At 36.3% G+C, this 22,005-nt stretch overlaps 2 protein-coding genes across 6 annotated transcripts in view; one reads left to right on the top strand and one right to left on the bottom strand.

The window, feature by feature from the left end:
* The window catches only part of LOC147283862 (spatacsin carboxy-terminus protein), a 29,566-nt gene extending 8,288 nt beyond the window's left edge, over positions 1 to 21,278 (bottom strand). The window contains exons 1-17 of one of the 5 annotated variants that reach the window (XM_086243147.1): positions 21,047 to 21,278; positions 18,720 to 18,972; positions 16,308 to 18,572; positions 11,712 to 11,787; positions 10,314 to 10,436; positions 9,664 to 9,907; positions 8,122 to 8,607; positions 7,858 to 8,043; positions 7,426 to 7,722; positions 4,906 to 5,550; positions 2,899 to 3,298; positions 2,658 to 2,785; positions 2,323 to 2,463; positions 1,530 to 1,718; positions 730 to 1,290; positions 586 to 645; positions 150 to 478 (exon numbers count right to left, since the gene is read on the bottom strand). In XM_086243147.1, the coding sequence (XP_086099273.1) occupies positions 150 to 478; positions 586 to 645; positions 730 to 1,290; positions 1,530 to 1,718; positions 2,323 to 2,463; positions 2,658 to 2,785; positions 2,899 to 3,298; positions 4,906 to 5,550; positions 7,426 to 7,722; positions 7,858 to 8,043; positions 8,122 to 8,607; positions 9,664 to 9,907; positions 10,314 to 10,436; positions 11,712 to 11,787; positions 16,308 to 18,572; positions 18,720 to 18,894 (6,305 nt within the window). In that variant the 5' untranslated portion in view covers positions 18,895 to 18,972; positions 21,047 to 21,278. The remainder of the gene's footprint in view (positions 1 to 149; positions 479 to 585; positions 646 to 729; positions 1,291 to 1,529; positions 1,719 to 2,322; positions 2,464 to 2,657; positions 2,786 to 2,898; positions 3,299 to 4,905; positions 5,551 to 7,425; positions 7,723 to 7,857; positions 8,044 to 8,121; positions 8,608 to 9,663; positions 9,908 to 10,313; positions 10,437 to 11,711; positions 11,788 to 16,307; positions 18,573 to 18,719; positions 18,973 to 21,046) is intronic. The other 4 variants (XM_086243146.1, XM_086243145.1, XM_086243148.1 and 1 more) reach the window with 4 other exon arrangements.
* On the top strand, positions 19,183 to 19,954 carry LOC147283863 (uncharacterized). The gene is made up of 2 exons (XM_086245604.1): positions 19,183 to 19,505; positions 19,576 to 19,954. The coding sequence occupies exons 1-2, from the start codon at positions 19,183 to 19,185 to the stop codon at positions 19,952 to 19,954; spliced, it is 702 nt and encodes a 233-aa protein (XP_086101730.1).
* Positions 21,279 to 22,005: the final 727 nt, after the last annotated feature.

Raw genomic sequence — 22,005 nt, 5'->3', positions numbered from 1 at the left:
TCACATCACAAAAATACTTAAAAGAAGTGTAGAGTCACTACATACAAATGCTAATATATATATATATATATATATATATATATATATGAAAGAGCATTGGAATAAAAAATCCAGGAAGGGTGTTCGTAAATAGAGATATCAGCAGTAACCTTGCTGCAGTGATTTCCAGCCAGACTGTCAGGCATGATATTGGAGACACATCTGGAAAGCATGATGCAATCATTGCCAAAATCGACCAGGACAACTCCTTTGCCTTCATCAAAATGGCCTCTCCAGGATTTTTCTGCTTTTCACATTCTGCTAATATTCTAAAGAGTTCAACTGGGACACAAATGGTTTCATCTGGAAAGGAAGCTTCACTCTTTTTTTCTGTAAAATCTGAGAACAGAGAAGAGCTAGCTTTTTTTCTTGATTGTATGCCTTTCAAAACTGTTGAAATATGAATTTTGAGGCGTGGATTACTAAACTCCTTTGATGCCTGAAACATGAGATCATAACGAGATAAAAATGGTGCAATGTCATCAAATATCTGTCTGGTTCACAACAAAAATGAGTAATACATGTTAAAATAGGAACAAGATGTACCACTTGGACTACTGTGTCAAAAGGATATCCTCCAACCTGAGCTTCCGACAAGAATCCAACCTTAAAGAGACAAGAAAATTTGTAGTCACAAGCCAGATTCATTTTATAATTAATGAAAATCATATAAGTATGATGTATACAAACCCAATCATTGTCTCTTGCCAATACAGAAAGGTATCTTGTGCTCAAGGGAAGGTTATGCATGCGACAAAAAACTGTTACTAAATTCCAGTGGTGGCTTGCAGCTTTCTGTTGAGATCTTAACTCAATCCCATCACCATTACCACTCAAAAGCCAAGACCCACATGTCTTTCCATCAACCATTGGAGGAAGGCTAGCCTTTTCCAAGTGCTGTAAGACAAGCATGAGAGCTCGTGAAGGTTGTTTACCAGCAGCAAAAATTGGAGTACCCTTTTGCTTAGCAGTGCTTGCAAAGTCCTGGTGCAGATATTCATCTGCCAGAGCTCGAGCAAGAGACTCTATTATGTCACTTTCATGGCCAACTGCATGAAGTGCAGAACCCTTGGTTGAAAGTTTCCTTAAGTCCTCAATATTTTCACTAGATTTGTAGAAACAAGACATCCGTCTCAAGGCAGCAATGTCTATGCGGAGCATGCTGGCAGAAAAACCACAAAGCTCCAGGAGAAAAGCACATGAAGCCACCAACACAGAATCCTCAAAATGCATAATTGCAAGTGGCATGACCTAGAAATAAAGTGCCACAAGAAATGTCAAAGCACCATCCAGTCCAACCCCCAGGGCAATTTACAAGAAGAAGAAAGTAGGCCTTTGATTTCAATGTTTTTACTAATGCAAGGGTTTCAGAAATAAATAAATTTATTACAGAAAGGAAAACAATTGAATTAGCCACATTAGTGTATTTTTATACCACTAAATCTCATTCACCAAAGTAAAATACCAACGAAAAGAAAAATAAAACTTACAGATGAAAGAAGAGACTCTTCACTTTCTGTTATAGGTCCGAGAAGTGTTTGAACATCTGCTTGAACATTTGTTTGTCCATGTTCTAGCCCTTCTGATTTCAATTTTTGAACTCTGACAGTAAGAAAATGATTAAAAGCAGCTAGTGCACGTCCGCGATGCAAATGGTGCTCAAGCCCAAGTGCGTTCTCCTGAAGTCCATAAAACTACTAAGATGAGAGGTAGGAACAATGTAATACTACCGGAGATTTCAGCAATATCCAGGCAGCTATTTTGATTCTTTTTTTATTTTTGGACAAATCAGTATTTGAACAATTCTAGATTAACACCAACACCATCAAGAACTCATACAACCCCAATATAACTAGAGAAACAAGAATATAATACAACAATTCAGTTAATCAGTAATTTTCCAAAAATATACTGACCATAAGAAACATGAATAGCTGAAAGCAATAAAATGGAAATCCAGTTCCACAGAGAAAAGCCAATGAGAATCACTTCCCTTTACAGGCCATCTCTAAGAAATATATTTTATAGTTCCACTCAGAAAGATATATATCTACCATTCAAATTCAAGAAAAAAATAACATTTATAAACCCGCTTCCTGTGCTCCCCTCAACTTCACCTAAATTATAATATCATGATGCAATTGCAGTTAAAATCCCTGCACCAACAAAGCTATTGACACTGGATTGTACATGGTGAAACACAGGTCTCTTTAACAGCTCACTCTGAAATTCAGGCTAAAATTAGTGACATGAATAATTGTCTCAAGAGAAGTAAACCCATACCTCAAGTGCAGAATTATAGAGTTCCTCCTCAATGTGTTTTTGGATGGTAGCTTCCAAGGAGATTGCGCTGATCTCAGCATCCTCGTCAGCATTTATGACAAAATCTATATCTCTATTTAGTAAACCTTCTCCGAGAGGACCCTGAAATACCATGCAAAGTACATGACATAATAACCCAATCCAAATTAAGAACGTCAACACCGCTAACAAGAAATGATCACGGGGGAATCTGTATGAAGCAACTAACATGCCATAGTTCAATAAGCTAACTGCTGCTGTATGTGTGCGTGTCAAGATAGAAGCTCAGTGATAAATGACAAATAACAATAAGAGACCTGGGCATACAGCTGAATCAACCTCCGTACAGCCTTAGGAAACCAGCATGGCAGCATTTGTAGAAGTGAAGTATCACGTCCAGAAGAGAAGAATATGTTGTCACGCCAATTTAAATAATCTGATAAAGCTGAATTGACAAAATTGTAAATTGTAAGGCATAATGGAACAAATCATTATACAACTAAAAGTACTCTACAGCTACAATAAATTTGTTAATGAAACAGGATGACTAAAGCTAACCATTCTTTGCTTTAGGCCCCATGAAATTGGAAGTTGCATCTTGCCCGAAACATGCTGATACAAATGTGTGCCACAATGTAGGGAAACGCTGAAGGATGGGCCTAAGATTCTCTAGGGTGCACTGGGCTGATGTGCTACTATGCCTCTTTACACTACCACTACTCAGGCAACTTTTAATTGGGACAGAGGCATACATTAAGGTTGCCAAAGCTGCCAATTCCCCCCCTCCTTCTGCAATGTCATCGACAGTACGAATTATTTCATCCATCTCTGGAACACTGAGGTTACTACCAGGAACTAGGTTGTGTGACATTATCGTACGAGCATTGGAAAATGATGCTTCATACTCACACCCCTTAACCCTAGAGAGGAGCAACCACCTTGCCCATTCGCAATCTCCCTGTATGAATGCATTGCAGAAAACAGATGAGACAGGAAAGGTTTATTTTCCCAAGGATAAGATGGGGAGGGGAGAGGACCATATATATCAACATAACTAAATAGAGGTCATGAAGCAATTTAGAAAAGTAACAGGCACATCACACTCCAAAAGCCTAGGAGACTCTTAGAGGTGTACAACCCTGCAAAAGTACCACTTCTAACACCACCGCCTACCAGATGTTGGATGAGATAAGAAAATTGGCATGAAATTAAACATAGCAAGCATCAAACCATACTACATATATTCTGAAAATTACACAATAGTGTTGGATTCAAAGTAATCAAAATTAATGTCCCGGAAATCTATTGCAAAAAGAATCACAAAATTAGAAACATTGCATTTTTCAAGAACTACCAAATATTAAATCTCATCTTTTATCAAAGTTTGGTGGTGTGGATCTAGTACAATAGAAGACAAGATGTTGTTGCAAGTGATTATGCTGAGCATGAGATGACAGAGATATTAGTAAACATAAGGATTTAGAGAACAATTAAGGACTGTTGCAATTTTAAGGGAATTAGAAAGATGGAGAAAAATAGAGAGAAAAGAAAGTAAAGAAAAGACTATAACGGGGTAGGGGTGGAGGAGCTTTGGGACACAAAGTCAGATTCTGGCCTTCCCTTTAGGCTTCAGTTTCTTCAAAATTAAGCATCATTTCTTTTTCTGCTATATTATCAGATTGGAGAGCAGCTGTGCTATAATTTAAGCTTAGTCCCTGTTTTCAGTTGTAGATTCGAAGGTTTTTGTGGTGCAAATTGTGTTGTAATGTAGTGTTGGCGTGGACTTCTTGTCCACAATTATGTAATTTTTGTGTGCTTAACAGTAAAGCTGTGTTTCCCTTTTATAAATCACTTAATTTTCACTCATCCAGAATCTAATTTTCTTTACAAGAGACACTCTTAGAAAAAATAATATGAGACTTAGAAAATTCAATGAAATCGGGTCTTTATTAGACCAAATACATTGACTGTTAACAACTCTTGACATTAACTCTTAGGTTGACTTTTGACATTTATTAATTTTCATTTAATGGCCAATCCTTACACTGCACATGACATTCTCTTTAGACCCAAAAGGCACTCATTGTAGGACCTGAGCCAACCAGCTTGGTCATGTGCTTCCAAAGAGTATATTTTTTTTTAACAAAGTTGTTGCTATTGCATCGATCTTCTTCAACATTTGAGGCTTTTCCCAGATTTCTCCTTGAGAAATCTACACTCCGACGGTGTTTGGGGTATCATTAATCCTTTTTTTAAGATAATATAAGTCCATACTTAATGCTGTAAGTGGGCTAGATTTCACTCTATTCATCTCATAGAGAAAGGTAGGTTAATTGCATTTTAACACTAAGCATCTAGCTGAAAATACTATAGACGGTTTTCATCCTGAAAAACAGACTAAAGTTACTAAACAGGTTCAAAGTGAAATAAGAGGCAAACCAACTCAACCTAAAAGCATAAACAAACATAAACAGCCAATGGACTAGATAGATGGAAATCTTTGGTAGCGTATAAGCAATCAGAGTAGACTAACTTGTGAAGCTCACTAGATATCATGAAACTTACTGCAGCGTCCTGTAATGAACAAAGTGAATCATTATCTGGTAATAACTCATGCTGGTCAAGGTAAAGGTCCAGAAGGTATGGCAAGTTATACTGCGCACAGTGGTGTATAAGTAGCTTATGTAAAGCCTGCACACTGTCGACATGAAATGTTCCACTGCCATCTGGAAATTTTGGGACTGATAAACTCTCAACTTTATCATCCTTGGAAGGGATTTCATACTTGCTAGTCATGAAGCCAGCACGGGCAAGAAGAGATAGAATGTCTGCTGTGCCTTCCCAATATTCCTTTAAGAAAATAAGTTTCCTCGCAAGTTTCTCTTCCATCAGCATCCTTGACCATATAGAGCACATAATATTACATGAGAACCTGAAAACTTTGATTTCTGGAACATCCATGCAGACAGCATCCAATTCTTCAAGAGAGCATAGATAATTGCCATAGTCAGATCCCCTATTGCATCCAAAAGTTGTAGAAGGCTGTAACCCATCCAAACTGACTTGGAGGTTTCCAGAAACTAAAATATGTGGCGGAATCAGGTCCAACAGTCTAGAGACTTCCTCCCAGTCATTGTGGCATATGTGGTACTCAAGCTGTGATTCCCACAATACATGCACGCCCATAAAAGACGACTGATCCAAAACAATCTGTATTTGAAGAGATTTATAAGCTTATGTAGTTTAAGAAATCAGCCTTTTCAAATTACTAAAAGCAATAAGGTATCAAGCAAAACGCACACCCACGCAAAATAAAAACCCTTAAAGATGCAAAAGGGTGCTTTGAAGTAGATGAAAGTTAAGCATAGTAAATTGTTAATAACATATTCTTTAAATACATAATTCATATGATATAGTTATTGCTTAAACTAGAATTTCCAAATTATATGTAAACCCTTTCAACCGTCAAGTTCCAAAGGAACTTAAATTCTAATTATACATTCCATAGAAAGCTATCAAAATTCAAAATTCCCTAGATATTTCCTTTATTGTCCAAAAGAATGTAACCAGTAGGTTCAAAAAGTAAGTGTTGCGATCCCTGAATTTCAGTGTCGACCGATTGGCACTCGTAGTGGAACAAACTCTTTTTTTTTTTTTTTAGGGTGTAAAGGGTAAGGTTTAATATGGCTTATGGGTTTTGGATTTAGGATTTAGAGTTTTAAGTTTTAACCCTAAACCCTAGAGGCTAAACACTAAGCCCAAAACAAGATCCTTAAAAATAGATTATTGGGGTTTATTTAGGGTAGGATTTAGTAGGGTTATTTGGAATTATTCAGGTAGGATTTAGTAGGGTTATTTGGAATTATTAGGGTAGGCTTTAGTAGGCTTTAGTGGGTTTTGGTTTAGGCTCTAGGATTTAGGGTGATACTCCAAAATCTTAGAGCCTAAACAGGATCCTTAAGAGTTTTTAATTTTTTTATTAAAAGTGCCACATTTGTAAATAGATGGAGTGTTAACAGGGACCTATTAAAAAAATTATGCTTTCAGGCTTTGGATAAAGTAAACTTGTGCTAGGGACCAATTGTTAAATGCCCCTAAATTCAAAAGATCAAAAAATTCGTCCCAGGTCTAGACTTATGTTAGCAGTAAGACAAGTGCTATACAAGTACCTCCTATGGTACGTGTGTTAGCACGGATTATTACTCATGGGAGGGTTACATTTATGATATGTTAAGACTGTTCAGGGGGGCTAATGTGTGTTGGGTCATTCCAGCTGAGTGTGACTTTATTTTATGAAAGGCATAAGTTTTCTGCGGGGGTAAGAAGAAGGTATGGTACTGGGGAGAATGTGCAGTGATGGGCTATTTTCGGGTAATTTGGGTGGAGAGGAAAATGCGACGAGTGAGGAGAAGGATCATCTGTGGGAGAGGGTTTCCTTTTGGGCAATCTATGGGCTTCAGTCTGTTCAGAATTTAGGGATAGTTCTTTCTGTGTAATATTTTCAAATTAGAATGCTAATGTTTATTAGTGTTTTTTTTTTCTTATCCTGCTGGCCTTTTGATGTAGTTGAGGTTGTTGCTGGGGTAGATACCTGCTGTATAAGGCACCTCAGTTCTTGAACCCAGTGAACATATTGTCCATTGCACTGTTCTATTTCATTTTCTTTAATTAAATTTTGTTTCCTATCACAAAAAATAATAAAAACTTGTATAGTGACTGTTAAATTTCAGTAAGATTTATATGTTTCATTTGAAATATTGTGGACGTTCATTTCAAAAAGAGACCTAGCTCATCTTCTCTGCAGCAGAAGCAAGGAATATGCATGGAATATCATTTACCCTTGTTTTTTGCATAGCTTTATTGATCATATATAAAATTGACAAAGGTTCATCGTGGTTCAGAGAAGACCACTCAGTAGCATGACCTGGACAAGGACATAAGTTGTGAGCTCAAGTGGGACAAGAGCTCTGCATGGTATGATTATTTCCATGCCACTTGTGTTTCAGCACAACATAGCACCTTTAAGAGAGACCAAATTTCAGCATCTGAAAGTTTGAGACGAAAAAAATATGGAAAGCGACTTACACGATCAATGCTTCTTTGGTCATAGAAACTAAACCATACAGCAGCAGCAGCCCAGTATCCAGCATAAGCATTATCTACATCAACCATAGGAGCAGAAGGATTTTCATTGACATTTGTCCATGAACCATAGACAACTCCATCAATATCATCACACTCAATGGTAAAGTTGTTAAATTGATGCGAATGCAACAGGCGCAAATAATATCTCTTAGGCAAACTTGAACTTGCTTGAACTCGCATGAATTGTTTCTGCCGTCCATGAAGCGTCTTCCAGAAACTACTGCTTGGGTAAAGCCTCTATTCCAAGAAAAGTTTAAACAAATAAAGATAAGGCAATTCTATCAACTCCATAAGGAATAGTTGGGTGGTAGTTGAAATCAACCAGACATGATTGTAAGATGAGAGAGAAATATAACTATACAGTTTATGTACCTCAATGAGTGATATGCTATCCAATATCCGCCACTCGTATGGCCCCAAGTAACCATATCTATTCATCTCCTCAGTGATTTGCACTCGAAGAGATCTTCTCACTGTGCCAAATAATAACTGCTTGAGGCTAGTTTCTACGTCCTCTCCAAGCCTTTGCAACGTTGCCACAGCAAGTCCAGATTCACCCTGTAGGTCAAGTAATATTATCGCTTAAACATAAATGATAATATTTTCATGTAGATTTAGCTAACCATCAACAAGTACCTTTAAAAATAGGTCATAAGCAATAGCCCTTCCAATGTCACGGACTTCGGTGAAAGTATCATGAGGCTCTTTTCCGGAAAATGAATCTCTTGAATGATGAAGATGTAGTTGAAGAACAGCTAAGGGGAGACGACCAGAGAGTAAAGCATCATTAACTACTGCCTTAAGGTCTAAATTATCTATCTTCCAACGTGCAATCATCTCTTTGGGATTTTCCAAGGGAAGAATTTTCTTCTCTAAGATCCCCCCTTGTGGCACAAGAGCAGATACTTCACTTAAATCCTCTGGGTCAAAATGGACTTTAGGGTCCACAGCTGTCAAAGCAAGACTCTCAGTATAGTTAAAACCTGATGTAGATACAGGAAAAGAAACTTCATGCTGTTTTAATGCGTCCAAAGATACGGAGTCCACAGAAATAATTGATAATTGAGACTCATCCTGTAATAAATCAGTGTCCACCAATCTGGATGTCTCCCCACTATCCACCTGTAATATAGTGATAAGATAATACTCAAATTATTTGTTGTAAGAAAGAATAGGGAGGTTTTAATATGAGAGAAGAGGTGGATTTTCTTTGGGGGTGGAGTAGATTTTTGGCATCCTTGTGAACTTCTTTGTCAAAACATTTTGCAAAGATTCCCTTTAGTTTGATTTATCTTCACTATTAAAAGGGAGGAGGGGGCAGTAATGGTACGATAGTTCTGTTTGTGCAGTTAGTTTTTAGTTTATTCTTATCTGAGGTGGACAAATTTTCCGTCTGGAATACAAAATAAAATATAAAAAAAGGGGAAAAAGAAAGCGGATGGACAATCTGCTCAATCTACTTCACAAAATAAACGCAATCTGCTTGAACGAATCGGGATCCCGCTCCTGCAGCTACTCGTGTGTGTGTGTGTGTGGTGTTTGGGGGGGGGAGGGGGTTTGGTAAAGTTCTTTTGTCAGAATGAATCTGGACCAGGGATTAAGTTTATGTTGCCCAAATGTGTGGTCGAGATTTACAGTCGGGTAAAATAAGCTTCTTATGTTGCTTGAGAACATAAGCTGTCTGCAAGAGAACACTATCTTATATGTATACATATATATATATATATATATATATACGAGTCTCTACAATGAAGGGATTGTCAATTCACTTCATTTTTTCAGTGTTTCTTGTTGTTTTTTTACATCTTTTATTCCAGTCTCGACAGTGTTTACTATTTTGGGGTATACAATTGTCATTTAGATATTAGGGTTTAGCAATCGAGTTTTGGACATGAACCTAAAACCCAGGAGGTAAAGCCTAAACCCTAATATTTAAACGACAAATCAACAGAACTATCAAAGGCTGCTTGAGAAGATTGGGATCCCGCAGACTGATATCCCACTGTACAATAAATATTATTATATATATATATATATATGTACAGGCTTGATCAGGTGCGGACGTTCGCACGCACCTGAATAAAATTCTATATATGTACATATGTATATATATATATATATATTAAAAAAAATGTGGAAACAATGATGAATCAAGAGTAGAAGAATGACACAGCATACCAATTCTTGGCCTGGCCTCTTATATTTTGAGCCCAGTCGAGATTGCAGATTTCGAATTATCTCCAAAAAGTGTGCCATTTCACAAAGCCTTCTGGAATTTGCCATTTCATCTTGTACCTTCTCTGGTAAAACTGGTGGAAGAGAAAGCATTTGAGTCCTACCACATTCATATTCTTTCTTATGTTCTAGCAACCAATATTTACGAATCATTTTGGTCGCAAAGCAAGTGGCCAATGCAAGAAGCCTGAAATACAAGAATGAACAAAGTTTCACAATCTTAAAAATAAATAAAGATCATATACGAGACGAGTACTTCCACTCCCCATAGCCCTATTTGGAAAGCACAAATTATTATCCAATCATATCATATATTCAAAAAGAAAAAAGAATAAATGCACAAGGTGGCCAAAGAATCCAAAGCATGACTTATTCTTCTAATTATAGCATCATTTGTCCATAGATTTCAATTTGTTTAACGGTGATAAAAAAATTAAATGAATATAAGATTTATACCAAATTATTTACCCTTAAATGTCTATTTGAACAGCTAATGCAAATTCCTAGTAACTTGGATAAGAAATGGTAACAAACATAATGCTCATTCCTCAGAACATCCACCAAACTGAATGCAAACTGGTAAAGGACTTTACCTTGATGCAGCAGAAACCTCATTATCATTGCCAACTTTATGAAGCATCAGATAAACAGCAGCAAAGAGCAATCTTAATACACCTTCTTCTGCCAAATTGACACCCACAAGCATTTCTAATGATCTGTTCAATCACCAAGATGACTGAGAATACATTCGTGATAAAGAAATGAGAGAAAAAATTAATTTCAATGTTTTTCATCAAGCTAGCATACATTAACAGAGGAACAACACCCCAATTAGGTGCAATATATCTACGTTGTTGAAGCAGATTGGTTGGCACTTTTCTTTTCTTTTTTTGTTAGAGAAACAGATACTTTATCAAAAGGAAAACAACCAAGAATCAGATTCTGACCAATTGGCGTTCAAATCGTCCTCTGGGGGTCTTATAATGAGGATTGGGTTGACACTTTTTGAGTTTGTATGAAGCTTTCCATGCTTTGTTTGGTAGACTAGTATCAAATATTTTATTAATGTTCGGCAACTAGCTACTGAACAAACTTGAAATGTTTGGTGGTACACTACCGAATGGAATTTGGAGAAATAAAAAACATGAGTTAATAACATCTTCACTACTGGTCCACCGAAAAAAACACAAACAATAAATCAGTTAAACGTTTGACAAGAACCCTCCAACAGACAAATCACGCACACAAAACAAAACAAAAAATTCACACCAAATGATCGAAATAAGCATAAAATTCACAAATTGATTAAATTAAGTTATTATTAGAAGATTTTTACCTTGGATTTTTCAAGGTTTGGTGGTGTGGACTGTGGGGAGAGCTTGAGGTTTGGTGGTGTGAGCTTGAAGTTGCTTGATGTCCATTGGTGGTGTGGGTGGCCAGGTCCAATGAAAATTTTATGGGAGCTTAGATGTGTGGTTAGAGGTGGGAGGGTATAACAATTAACATGATGTTGGGTTATGGGTTTACATAAATGGGGGGGCATGGGTAGGGGGGATGTGATCACTAGTCCGTAAGACTTAACATAGAAATTAAACAGAGGGTCAACATTGGCCAAGTGCTATGCATTGTAAGGGTCAATGTGCAAACATTAGGGTATAAATTGATCAAGTTGAAACATTATGGACCAAAGTGAAATTTTGCTCATACTACAGGGCAAGTTTAATTGACCCTTACAAAATTCAGTTTGCCATTGTTTAAATCATGTGCCTGCCTAATTTTGAATGATACTAGACATTTTCCCATAAATTATCCTACTAGGCCTATCTGTTTCCTAACCTTCGCATGCCTTACCTTCACAGGTAATGCAGAAAATTACATAAAAAGATACATATTCAAATACCATGATCAAAAATATTTGCAAGAATCACTGTAGAATATCAATTTTCAAACCAGGCAACAACAATGTGGCAACAAAAAGTATTGAATCTTACCTCTCTATCCCATCAAATTTCAGGTAGTCCAATGCCAATTGCAACCGACGCATTCGAGATATTTTCAGGTCCCACCCTGACATTGCAGTGATTGACACAGAATTTATTTCAACATGCCTCAAGATGCAGCAACTATAAAACTTCCAGCACCCAACAAATTTCAAAATAAAAACACAAACAAATAAAATAAATCTTCCATGTCGTCTTATTTGTGCGTTGGTCTTTCTATGCTTGCTGCATGGTTTCAGGACATCCTATAAAAATAACATCTATGATAGCTTCTGCCTATTATAGACAATGCAAAAAAGATCACTAGTAAACAATTGGATTAGGATTCGAAAAGAGAACAAGGCTTTCTATATACACCTGCTGATATAGCACTGGGAGAGAGGTTTAAAACAAAAAGGAAAAAGAAAAGCAATGAAATTTTGTTAAATATGCAAGTAATAAAGAAACTTAGAGAAAAAAAAAAATCCAAGGATGAATCAATGGAAGAAAGTGAAGCCTGTATGACCACCATTACAAGAACCATTGGTGTAGAACAAAGTATTTAATGATGCCTAGAGAATTGTGAAGATTAGTCGAAGAGTCTGTAAATAGCCCAACTTGACACCTGTAAATAAATGACAATCTACTAGTACACATAATAGATTAGTCAGGTTAGTATCTATTTGTGCCATGTTGTTGGCCTAGCTATGTCACATGGGAAAATTGTAAAGGGGAGGGCCCTCTCCTCTATTATAAGAGGGGTTCTCTACCTCCTTACACAGGAACCTCTCTTATGCCTCTCTTCCCTATTGTACGCTATAATCTTTTTATTCACTAAGAACACCAAAATACCCCATGGAATTGGCCCAAATTGAGTGAACAACGTAAGCCTTGCGTGTCTCGAGTGATTGTGATTCTAAAGCTACCCTTTGATAGTTGAGTTTCCTTTTTGGATCAACCCAAACACGGCACTATTACTATGCATGTTTGTATAATAAGTTTAATTAAACAAGTCAGGTTAGTTTCTGATATTTGACATCAATTCATAATGTCACAATCCAAACACAACTTGATTGCCAGCTAACAAAAATAGGATTCCATACAACATGGCATCCAAACTTTATGGATTGTCTCTCTCATTTCTTTCCAACCTCTCTCACCCTTTATCTCCTTCCCTTCTTTTTTTTTTTTTTTTTTGATAAGAAACAGACTTTCATTAAAATAAAATAGAGCAGTACATGATACAATGCAGTGGACAAGATGTCCACTATCCTACAAGCTCCAAGACAACAAGTTTTAAGAGAATAAAAGATCCAAACATACAACGGTTTAGGAAATAATCTCCCTAATCCCTAATACACAACAGCCCTCAATTAGACAAGATTACAGAAAATGAATAATCCCTAAATATTGGAGTGACTGATGCCCATAAAGAAGCCCAAAACCGAATTCTCTCCCACAGATTATCGACCTCTTGCCCTTCCCTTCTTTCTCTCATATATTTCTTTTCTATCTCTGTAACTTAAGAAAAAAGGAAAAAATAGAAGAAAGTTACCAACCTGATCCTTAGCTATCCATTTTTCTTTTGGTGGGTGATACCACTTTTTCTTTTCCCTTTTTTTATTTAGAAGGAAAAAAAAAAACTTTTATTGCACATATTCAACCTTATAGTACAATCACAACAGAACAAAACAACCAACTCAACCTTACAAACACCTAAGTAACAGATGCTTTCCAATCCAACAAAATTGATGAAAGACTTACTCCCCAAAGAACATTTGAACAGATTCCAAAAAGGATGACCAACAAATCACCCTATCCCACAATTCTTCCACCCGACTAAAATCCTCAAAGAGTCCCCTGTTCATTCCATCCAAATAACCATATACTGCCAATACTCTGCATCTCCACAGAACCTTGGCTCTTTTTCCTCCACCAAACCATGATTCCTTACACTCAGAAAAGAATAACATCCCTCTCGAGCTTCCCAGCCCAATTCCACCTCTGTGAACAGGTTTGTCCAAAGCTTTGAAGCAACTGAACTACGAATATGTGATTCCTCTCGACAAATAATACACCAATTTTGGGATAAACATGCATCTGGTCTTTTCTTCTGAAGCAAATCACACGTGTTCCGCTTTGCATGTGCTGCAACCCAAGCCAAAACTTTGACTTTATGAGGAACTTTAGCTTTCTAAATTACAGGAGCTGGTGTAAAATTTGGAGCACAAACATCCTCACAAAGGTCCTGAAATATGATTTACAGGAAAAACCTCTGCAGATTCTAGCCTCCACACCCTTTAATCTGATATTGACGTTGCCAAGCAAAATCATTCCAATATCCCTAAAATCTTAGTCAGCTCCTCTAACTCAAAGTCATTCAACTTCCTACTAATGGATGAAGCGGGCTGTTTGACCTGTTGGGAAAGCGTAAGAAACAAAGAGCTCTTTGGGGCTATTGACACTGGCTGTATGTGAGTAATCTGGATGAAGCGAAATAAGAGGATCTTTGAAGAATATGAAGGGGTGGGAGTGGATGAACTGTGGGAGAGAACAAGATTTAGGTCTTTTCTTAGGGCTTTGGTGGCTGGAAAATTCAAGGAATTATCTTTCTCTACTATTTATTTAGATTGGAGAGTAGCTGTATAATCATGATTACAGATGGGAGCTGCAGATTTCTTTCTGGTCCTCATTTGGCTCTCTCAGAAGTTTAGCTGTGGGTTTCTTTGCGTATTTGGGTTTTATGTTGTATTTGTAGCTATTAGTGGTTGTATTGAGGTGGACTCCTTGTCCGTGAATTGTAAATAGTTCTGTTTCGTTTGAACAAATATATATATATATATATATATAACATACATTTAGGTCCTTTAATTTTACATATACCGACTAAAGCCTTACGGCTCTTAGAATTCTAACTAAACTCCAATAATATTGTAACAATTTCACGTTACTTAATATTGGTCCATTAGCTTCTATTTTTGTTCACACATACCAGGAGCCGAGCGGTGGCCATTGCCAAGTGTTCAGCAGTGCATTTTTACTTCTTCCTTGAGCCCTCGATACTGGTTTGTTGGCTTTATATTAGGTTTTAACTCTAGGATTTTGGGCAGACAACCTCCATAAACCTCATTCTACATCCTAGGAGGATACGGGATAAACTCGTACCCTATACCCTCAAAAAATAAAAAAAATTATGACATATTTCTTTGACATGGCTGTGGTCAAAGGGCTTTATTTAGAAAAAAAAAAAAAAAAAAAAAAAAAAAAAAAAAAAAAAAAAAAAAACCCATAAAGTTTCAGTCCAAAGAAAAAATGTAATAAGGACAAAACTGTAATTTTCTGTATATATATACATATATCAGCAAGAGCAGTTTTACCAAGCTCTTTCATATGATCATAATATAATCACTAATTTCATTATAAAGCTCTTTCGTTCTTCTGCAAACACACAAAATGGAAACACAAGTCAACAAGATACAATTTCTAGAAATCAAAAACTTGCATGCCCAACAGGCAACCTATGTGTTAAAAGAACAATACGTGTCGATAAATCATAGTATAGTGATTCTATTCTCCCCTTTCTTTTAAGGGCAACTAGCCTCTTGACATGCACTTCCGCACATGTCTAGAGGCTTTTCTTATGTGCAGAGAACTCTCAATTTTGCTACACATGAATCTTCTTTCTTTTTTTTTAAAGTTACGTGAAATGATATTGATAATTTTAGTCACAAATGACTATGACTAAAATTATTAATATCATTTAGTCAAAAATGAATAAAATTCTTAAGAAGTGATTTATCAACCTTTATTAGGCTAGAAAAAGTGGGCTGATCCTAGGAGTAAACAGATAGAACCGCAAGCTTACATGTGTTAATTGGTAGTTCATCCCTCCCCCCCCCCCCCCCCCCTTTTTCTCTCTCTGCAGGTTAATGTAGAATGTGGCTTCTTTTTGTTTTATTTTTATATTTAGTTTTAACACATTTATTTTACTATTTTACCCTTCAATATATTAGATTTTTTTGTTTAAACTCATTTTTAATGAGGACTATTTAAAGGAATTTCAAAAGTTTCACTAAACTGAGTTGTTCTTTATATATATATATATATATATTAATTATTGGATTATATATTAATTATTGGATATTGTCAAAAAAAAACAAAAACAAAAGAAACAACATGTTGCAGAGACAGGATGACCAGTGGTCAAGTTTATGAGCCTAGCATACCAAAGTTGCTTATGTATTCACCTAGTTATATATGTAAATTACTGGGAGTAATACCCTCCAGATATACTAATAGTTTGAACTTGATGAGGAAAATACCCTCCAGATATACTGATAGTTTGAACATGATGAGGAAAAAAAAAAGCATAAGAAGTAACTAATTGTCAATTAACCATTTCATCAGCTTGCCAGACCAACAGAATTAAAGTATAACATGAAATGCAGATCCAGCAAGGAATTTTGGACACCAAATTATTGAGGATATGAGGTTAAATAAACAAATTTTCTTGTACTATGCATTGATATGAAGTATATACTATTTAATTCATCAAAAAATATACTATTTAATGCCAAGCTAAAGTTACTTAGAACACAAAATTCTCACCATTTTCCAAACATAAGCGATCTGCCTCTTCAGCACTTTCATACAGAAGGACTCTGTCCAAAATTTCAAGGTTCCAGGGTGACCAAGGCTGTTTACATTCTTTCATTTCCATTATGTCCTTCACTTGATATCCAATACCTGAATTGATACACAACTGACGACTTCCAATAACTTCAACAGGAAGAAAATTTGATGAAACTGATACAGATGGAAGCACCACTGAAAGACCTCCTTCTGTCACCAAATAAAAACATCCCTGGAAAGTGCAACCCACTGCCTCTCGGATAAAAGATTCTTCCTTACCTTGCCCATAAAACATTTCACACCCAGTATTCAAAAAGTTGTCATCACGAACTACTGACTCAGCCTGCAGATTTAGGTGAACAATTTGAGAACCCCTCAAATCCTTCAAATTGTGGTTCTTAATAAGCCGAGTAATTCCTAATGGAGAAAAACAGATAGAATCATCCTCACTAAATCTATAAGTGGGAAGAAAGATCTTGCGCATAAGGTGTGACTTCTTTTCAGAGTCATGAAACTTCTGATCAGTTACTTTTGAAGAAGCAGCAAAACCACTTAAACATGAGCTGTATCCCGTCCCTTCTCGTTGAAGGTACAATTCTTTGTTTCTCTGGAGCACATTACTTCCACAATCATCCAGGAAAGGTCTTCCATTCATCATAGATGGAATAATAGAATTCCGTGAACCAGAATATACCCTTTGGTGGCCTATATCAGAACCACCAACCTCCCAACCAGCCAACATACCAAGTCCTAGATGCTGAATATGAGGAAGTAATTTCTCATTTGTATAATACTTGTCTGGTATATAGTCCCCAGCAGAAATCACATATATTACACCGTAATCATCAACAGCAGCTATAAGGGAAGTATGTGAAGCAGCAATCAACCTATTAAACACTCTCCTACCAGAATAATCACCACGTTGCAAAACTGGTTTGTACTGAACTCCATCGCCTTGAATAATATGTTTATCAGAACCTATAGACGATGTTTCTTGCTTCTGAAAATCCAACTGAGGGTTTATTCCTAAAGTCTGTAAAATATCTAAATGTGCAACATACTCACCAGACATTGCTGCATAGAAAACAATTAAGCCAGAAGCATTAAGACAAACAAGAAGGTTATCAGAAAAGTGGAAGTCTGTCCATTGTACCGCTGACCCAATATTAGGACTTTCATCAAGCTTCACTGAGGAAACCCACTGAATTCCCCAGCTGTCTAACCTAGCAACAAGAAGTACACTTTTGTTCTTGATTCTTTCACTTTCATCGCTAGTATTGACAAGTACAGGATCAACCTGTGTGAAAACGAATCCAATAAAGTAATGTGAATTGCTTGAGAACACTCTGGAGCATTTGTATAAACTATTCATTCCAACACCAAAAATATTGGACAAAATCTCAGACTTGAAATGTGGACCAGATGAAGTCGAATGTAAGTTTATTGGTTTATCACTCTCTGACTCAGGAACTGTTTCCTTATTTGATATGGTATTGCTGTTAGAAAGGAAGTCCAGAATTGGTAAATTGCTATTAAATAAGCTAAATGAAACAACCTTTGCAGAGCAGGGAAACAGTGACTTTTCTGGGAACCTGGTCAATATGTTACCATTATATTCAACATTTTCCACTTCAGTCAAAAAAGATTTCAACCATCTCTTAGAAGCAACACTTTTTGGCACCTCATCATTCCCATCCATTATACAAATGTTATGTGGACTTTCACTGTTTCCGTTGGCTCTGTTTATATTGACATTTCCAGTGGCTTCACAACCCATGCTGGTAGGTTCCTCCACCTCCATATTTTCAACTAAAGAGGCAGAAGGCCCCCATTCCACCCACCTTCCTTGCCCATACCCACTTTCCAGTGCAGTTCTGGCAATTGCGGTGTTTCCAGTAGATTCAACAAAAGCATGGACCATCACCCCTTGCTTGCCAGATACAAACAAAAGTTCCCTAAATAAAGCATCCTTGTGCTGATTATAAGTATCTTCACAGACACCCCAAGCCAGAGAGTTAACATCACCAACAAAAGGGTAGCATTTAGATCTTGAAATTTCCCTTCCAAAAGTGAAATCGTTATCAAAATCTACTACTGATCCAGAGGTGCATGGCATATTGTCCATACTTGAATCTGACCTACCAGGCGCTGTCAATGCTCGTGGGCTGAAAGCAGATGAACCTGGACTCTGAAGAATCTCATCCAAATTAATTTCCAAATTATTACTAGCTGTAGAATCCCCTGAAAGCACAAACAACAAAGACAAATTAAACACAATCATGGCAGCAACATAAAGGTAAGAAAATTCAACTATAACACATGCTTTATGCGTGTCTGAAAAGGGACCAAACACAAGTAAGGGAAGGCAAACAAGGTAAGAAAATTCACCTGTAATCAAAGGAATCAACAAAGCTTCACACTGATATGAAAGCAATAATAATAACTGTCTTGTAGGAGAAATAAAAGCTTCACGAAATTCTGAAAGGTTTAGTTGGGCCTGAGAGGGGCCCCATTTGTGCAGCTGCAGTATAGCAGGTCCTTTATCACCCAAGGACAAATCCATTATGATCCTTTTAATGGATAAAAAATCAGAATCAAGTATTGAGTAAGGTACAGTAACACTGTTGCCGTAAGTTCGTAACTGCATTTAAGAACAAAGAAAAAGCAGCAATAAAATTAGGCTACCAATCTACTAAATATGCAATACAGAAAAAAAAATTACAAAGATGCTAAAGCTCTCTTAATGTCACAATAATCGACATTCATTCAAAAATGAGAAGTTAACAATAGAAAGGAAAATTTATGTTCCATGTTTGTTCACTTGAGTAGGCTGGCTTTGAATCTAAACTGTATGGTGGCTAATTTGGTGGTTATTAATTCTTCAGGAGTAGGTTGGAATCTTGGATTTAGAAGAAATCTTCGTGAAAGAAAGGGTGAGGATTTTGCTGCTCTTTTGGTAGTTTTGGAGAATGCCCAAGTGGTTGATGGATGTCTAGATAAAAGAAGATGGAAGTTGGAGGCTTCTGGGTCCTTCTCTTGCAAATCTTTTTTTAAGCATTTATGTGAAAAGGGATTTTCAGCTGTTTTCGAGCCTGCAAAATTCATTTGGAAGTCGCAGGCCCCTCCTAAAGTCCGTGTTCTGGCATGGATTATTGCTCAGGGGAAGTTAAATACGTGTGATGTGATATGCTTCAAAAGAGAAGCCCCGTACCAGTTTGTCTCCTCATTGGTGTGCTCTTTGTAGAAAGGAAGCTGAATCTGGGAACCATCTGTTTCTGTATTGTCCCTTTGCTTTGGGCTTATGGGGTTATTTGTTTGAAGCTGCTGGTATCATCTGGGATAATCCTCAGTCAGTATCCGCGTTGTTGTGTGAAAAAGATGTTGTGTTTGGGAGGAGGGGTAAGAAGGCAAAGGTCCTGTGGTCTTGTGGTGTGATGGCGGTGGTGTGGGTAATTTGGTGGGAGAGAAATAGAAGAATCTTTGAAGATTTTAAGGGAGATAATGTGGAGTGTTCCTGGGACAAAGTGAGATTTTGGGCGCCGTTATGGTCCTCAGTTTCTCCAGCTTTCAGATATCTTTCAGTTTCTTTAATTTTGTTGGATTGGAAAGCTGCAGTTGGATAGGGTGGTTTTGGGGTTGTGTGGGTTTGTTTATGTTGTTTGGTAGTGTGCTTTGTGTGTTTTATCTCATCCTTTCTTTATTTTAGTAGCTGCTAGTAGGCTAGTGGACATCTTGTTCACTGCTTCGTTTGTTTGTTCTGTTTGTTTTTGTTTAATGAAAGTTTGTTTCTTATCAAAAAAAAAAAAAACAATAGAAAGGAAAATAGCAATTATAAACTTTCCTTCTACAAGAAGCACATGTATGAACAAGTACGTTTGTGCCTGAGTGTGTATGTGTAGCTTTTGAATTAAACATTCTATGCGTTGCAAACTATCCATCCTTAAAAGTGCCAAAAGATAGATTGAACTGAAGTCATACATTTCTTACAAATATCGACCCGTATCGGTGTTTCCAGTAGAATCAACAAAAGCATACGGGTGAAGATTTTGCTTCACCCCCTTAAACCCTAAACTGAAGTCATACATTTCTTACAAATTTTGAAATGTCGACCGAAATATCTGTTTCTGGACTACGCGATATCAAAAAGGGGTGAAGCAAAATCTTTACCCGCATCCCCAATATCGCAGATATTTTCTACAAATCTCTCATATCCCCGACATTCTACCAGATATTCACCCATATTCAGAGAAAAAACAAAAAACAAAAAAACAAAAAAGGGGAGAATGAGAATTAAGCCAAATACACCCTAATTTTCCATACCCATCTACTAATTCAGAAACTTAATCAATGAATTAACATAAAACTATAAAACCCAATAATTGAAAAAGAAGAACCTGACATACATTAGCCTTTACATCCCATCTACTGTGATGATGCCCATATTGTGGAGTCTGCGAATACACAGTCTATCGACAACCCAAAAGAAATCCCATTTATCATTCTACCCCAAATTTAAACTTTTTATAAATTGCTTCACTACAAGTCCATCATGCATATGATCGTGAATCACTTTATAGTGATGAAAGTAACGATTACTGTTGCATCAGACCAAATCAAAATCATAGCAAATAATCCAACGTTTCAAATTGAAAATCAAATACTGAAAAAAAATATAAAAGGTTCAAATTAGAATCTACAAGTGATAAAGAAGGTACGAGAAAGAACCGGTCGTACGGCTTGCTTAATTGGCGAACGCCACCATTTCTGAAAGTCGAAGCTCTGCCCTCTCTTTAGGTTATTCGAACTCCATATTTGGGGATGAGATTTTCAGTTCCCGATCGTGGACACTAGGCACCAAGGTCTTGGGGCTTCCAGGGGAGCAAAGCCAGAGAGCTTTACAGAGAAGAAGAGGAAGGGAGCAGGGGCATACTCGTAATTGCGTTGAATCTCGCGTGTCGGAATCTCTGATGTTAATGTGTGTTATCAGTACAAGTTAAACGTTTCATTAGTTTTCTTCGGCCAAAAACAAAAACAAGGAATAAAATTTGGAGTTTCAAAAAAATTTTGATGAAAATTTTAAAGATTTTTAAATTTCGACAAAAATTAGACAAAATTAATAAAAATTAGTATCAAAATACGAAAATTTTGAATAAAACTTTACCATATGTTTATTTAACATATTATCTACTATATTGATAAAAAATATTGAAAAAACCAAATTATATAATAGATTTTATGTGATATAAAATTAATATAATATGCGCTAGAGGCAAATACTGTTAAATAAAATTAATATAATGAATAAATGAAATTTGTATATTTTTTATACTTTATAATCTATATACTAAAACTTAATATTAAACTTTATATACTCTATATAAAGAGTAAAATTTCGGTTTCGAGAAAATTTTCGATTGAAATTTCGACAGAAATTTTCGTGGAAATTTCGATTAAAATTTTGATTTCGACAAAATTAGATAAAAACGACAGAAATTGCTATCAAAATACGGAAATTTTGAATCAAACTTGACCATATGCTTATTTAACATATTATCTACTATATTGATAAAAAATATTGAAAAAACCAAATTATATAGTAAGTTTTATGTAATATAAGATGAATATAATGCGCGCTGGTGGTAAATACTGTTAAAAAAATGGATCACTAATTAAT

The sequence above is a fragment of the Dryas octopetala genome, chromosome 5, assembly GCF_963921425.1.
Source record: "Dryas octopetala chromosome 5, drDryOcto1.1, whole genome shotgun sequence".
NCBI lineage: Eukaryota > Viridiplantae > Streptophyta > Magnoliopsida > Rosales > Rosaceae > Dryas > Dryas octopetala.
This window is presented reverse-complemented; position numbering and strand designations above follow the sequence as displayed.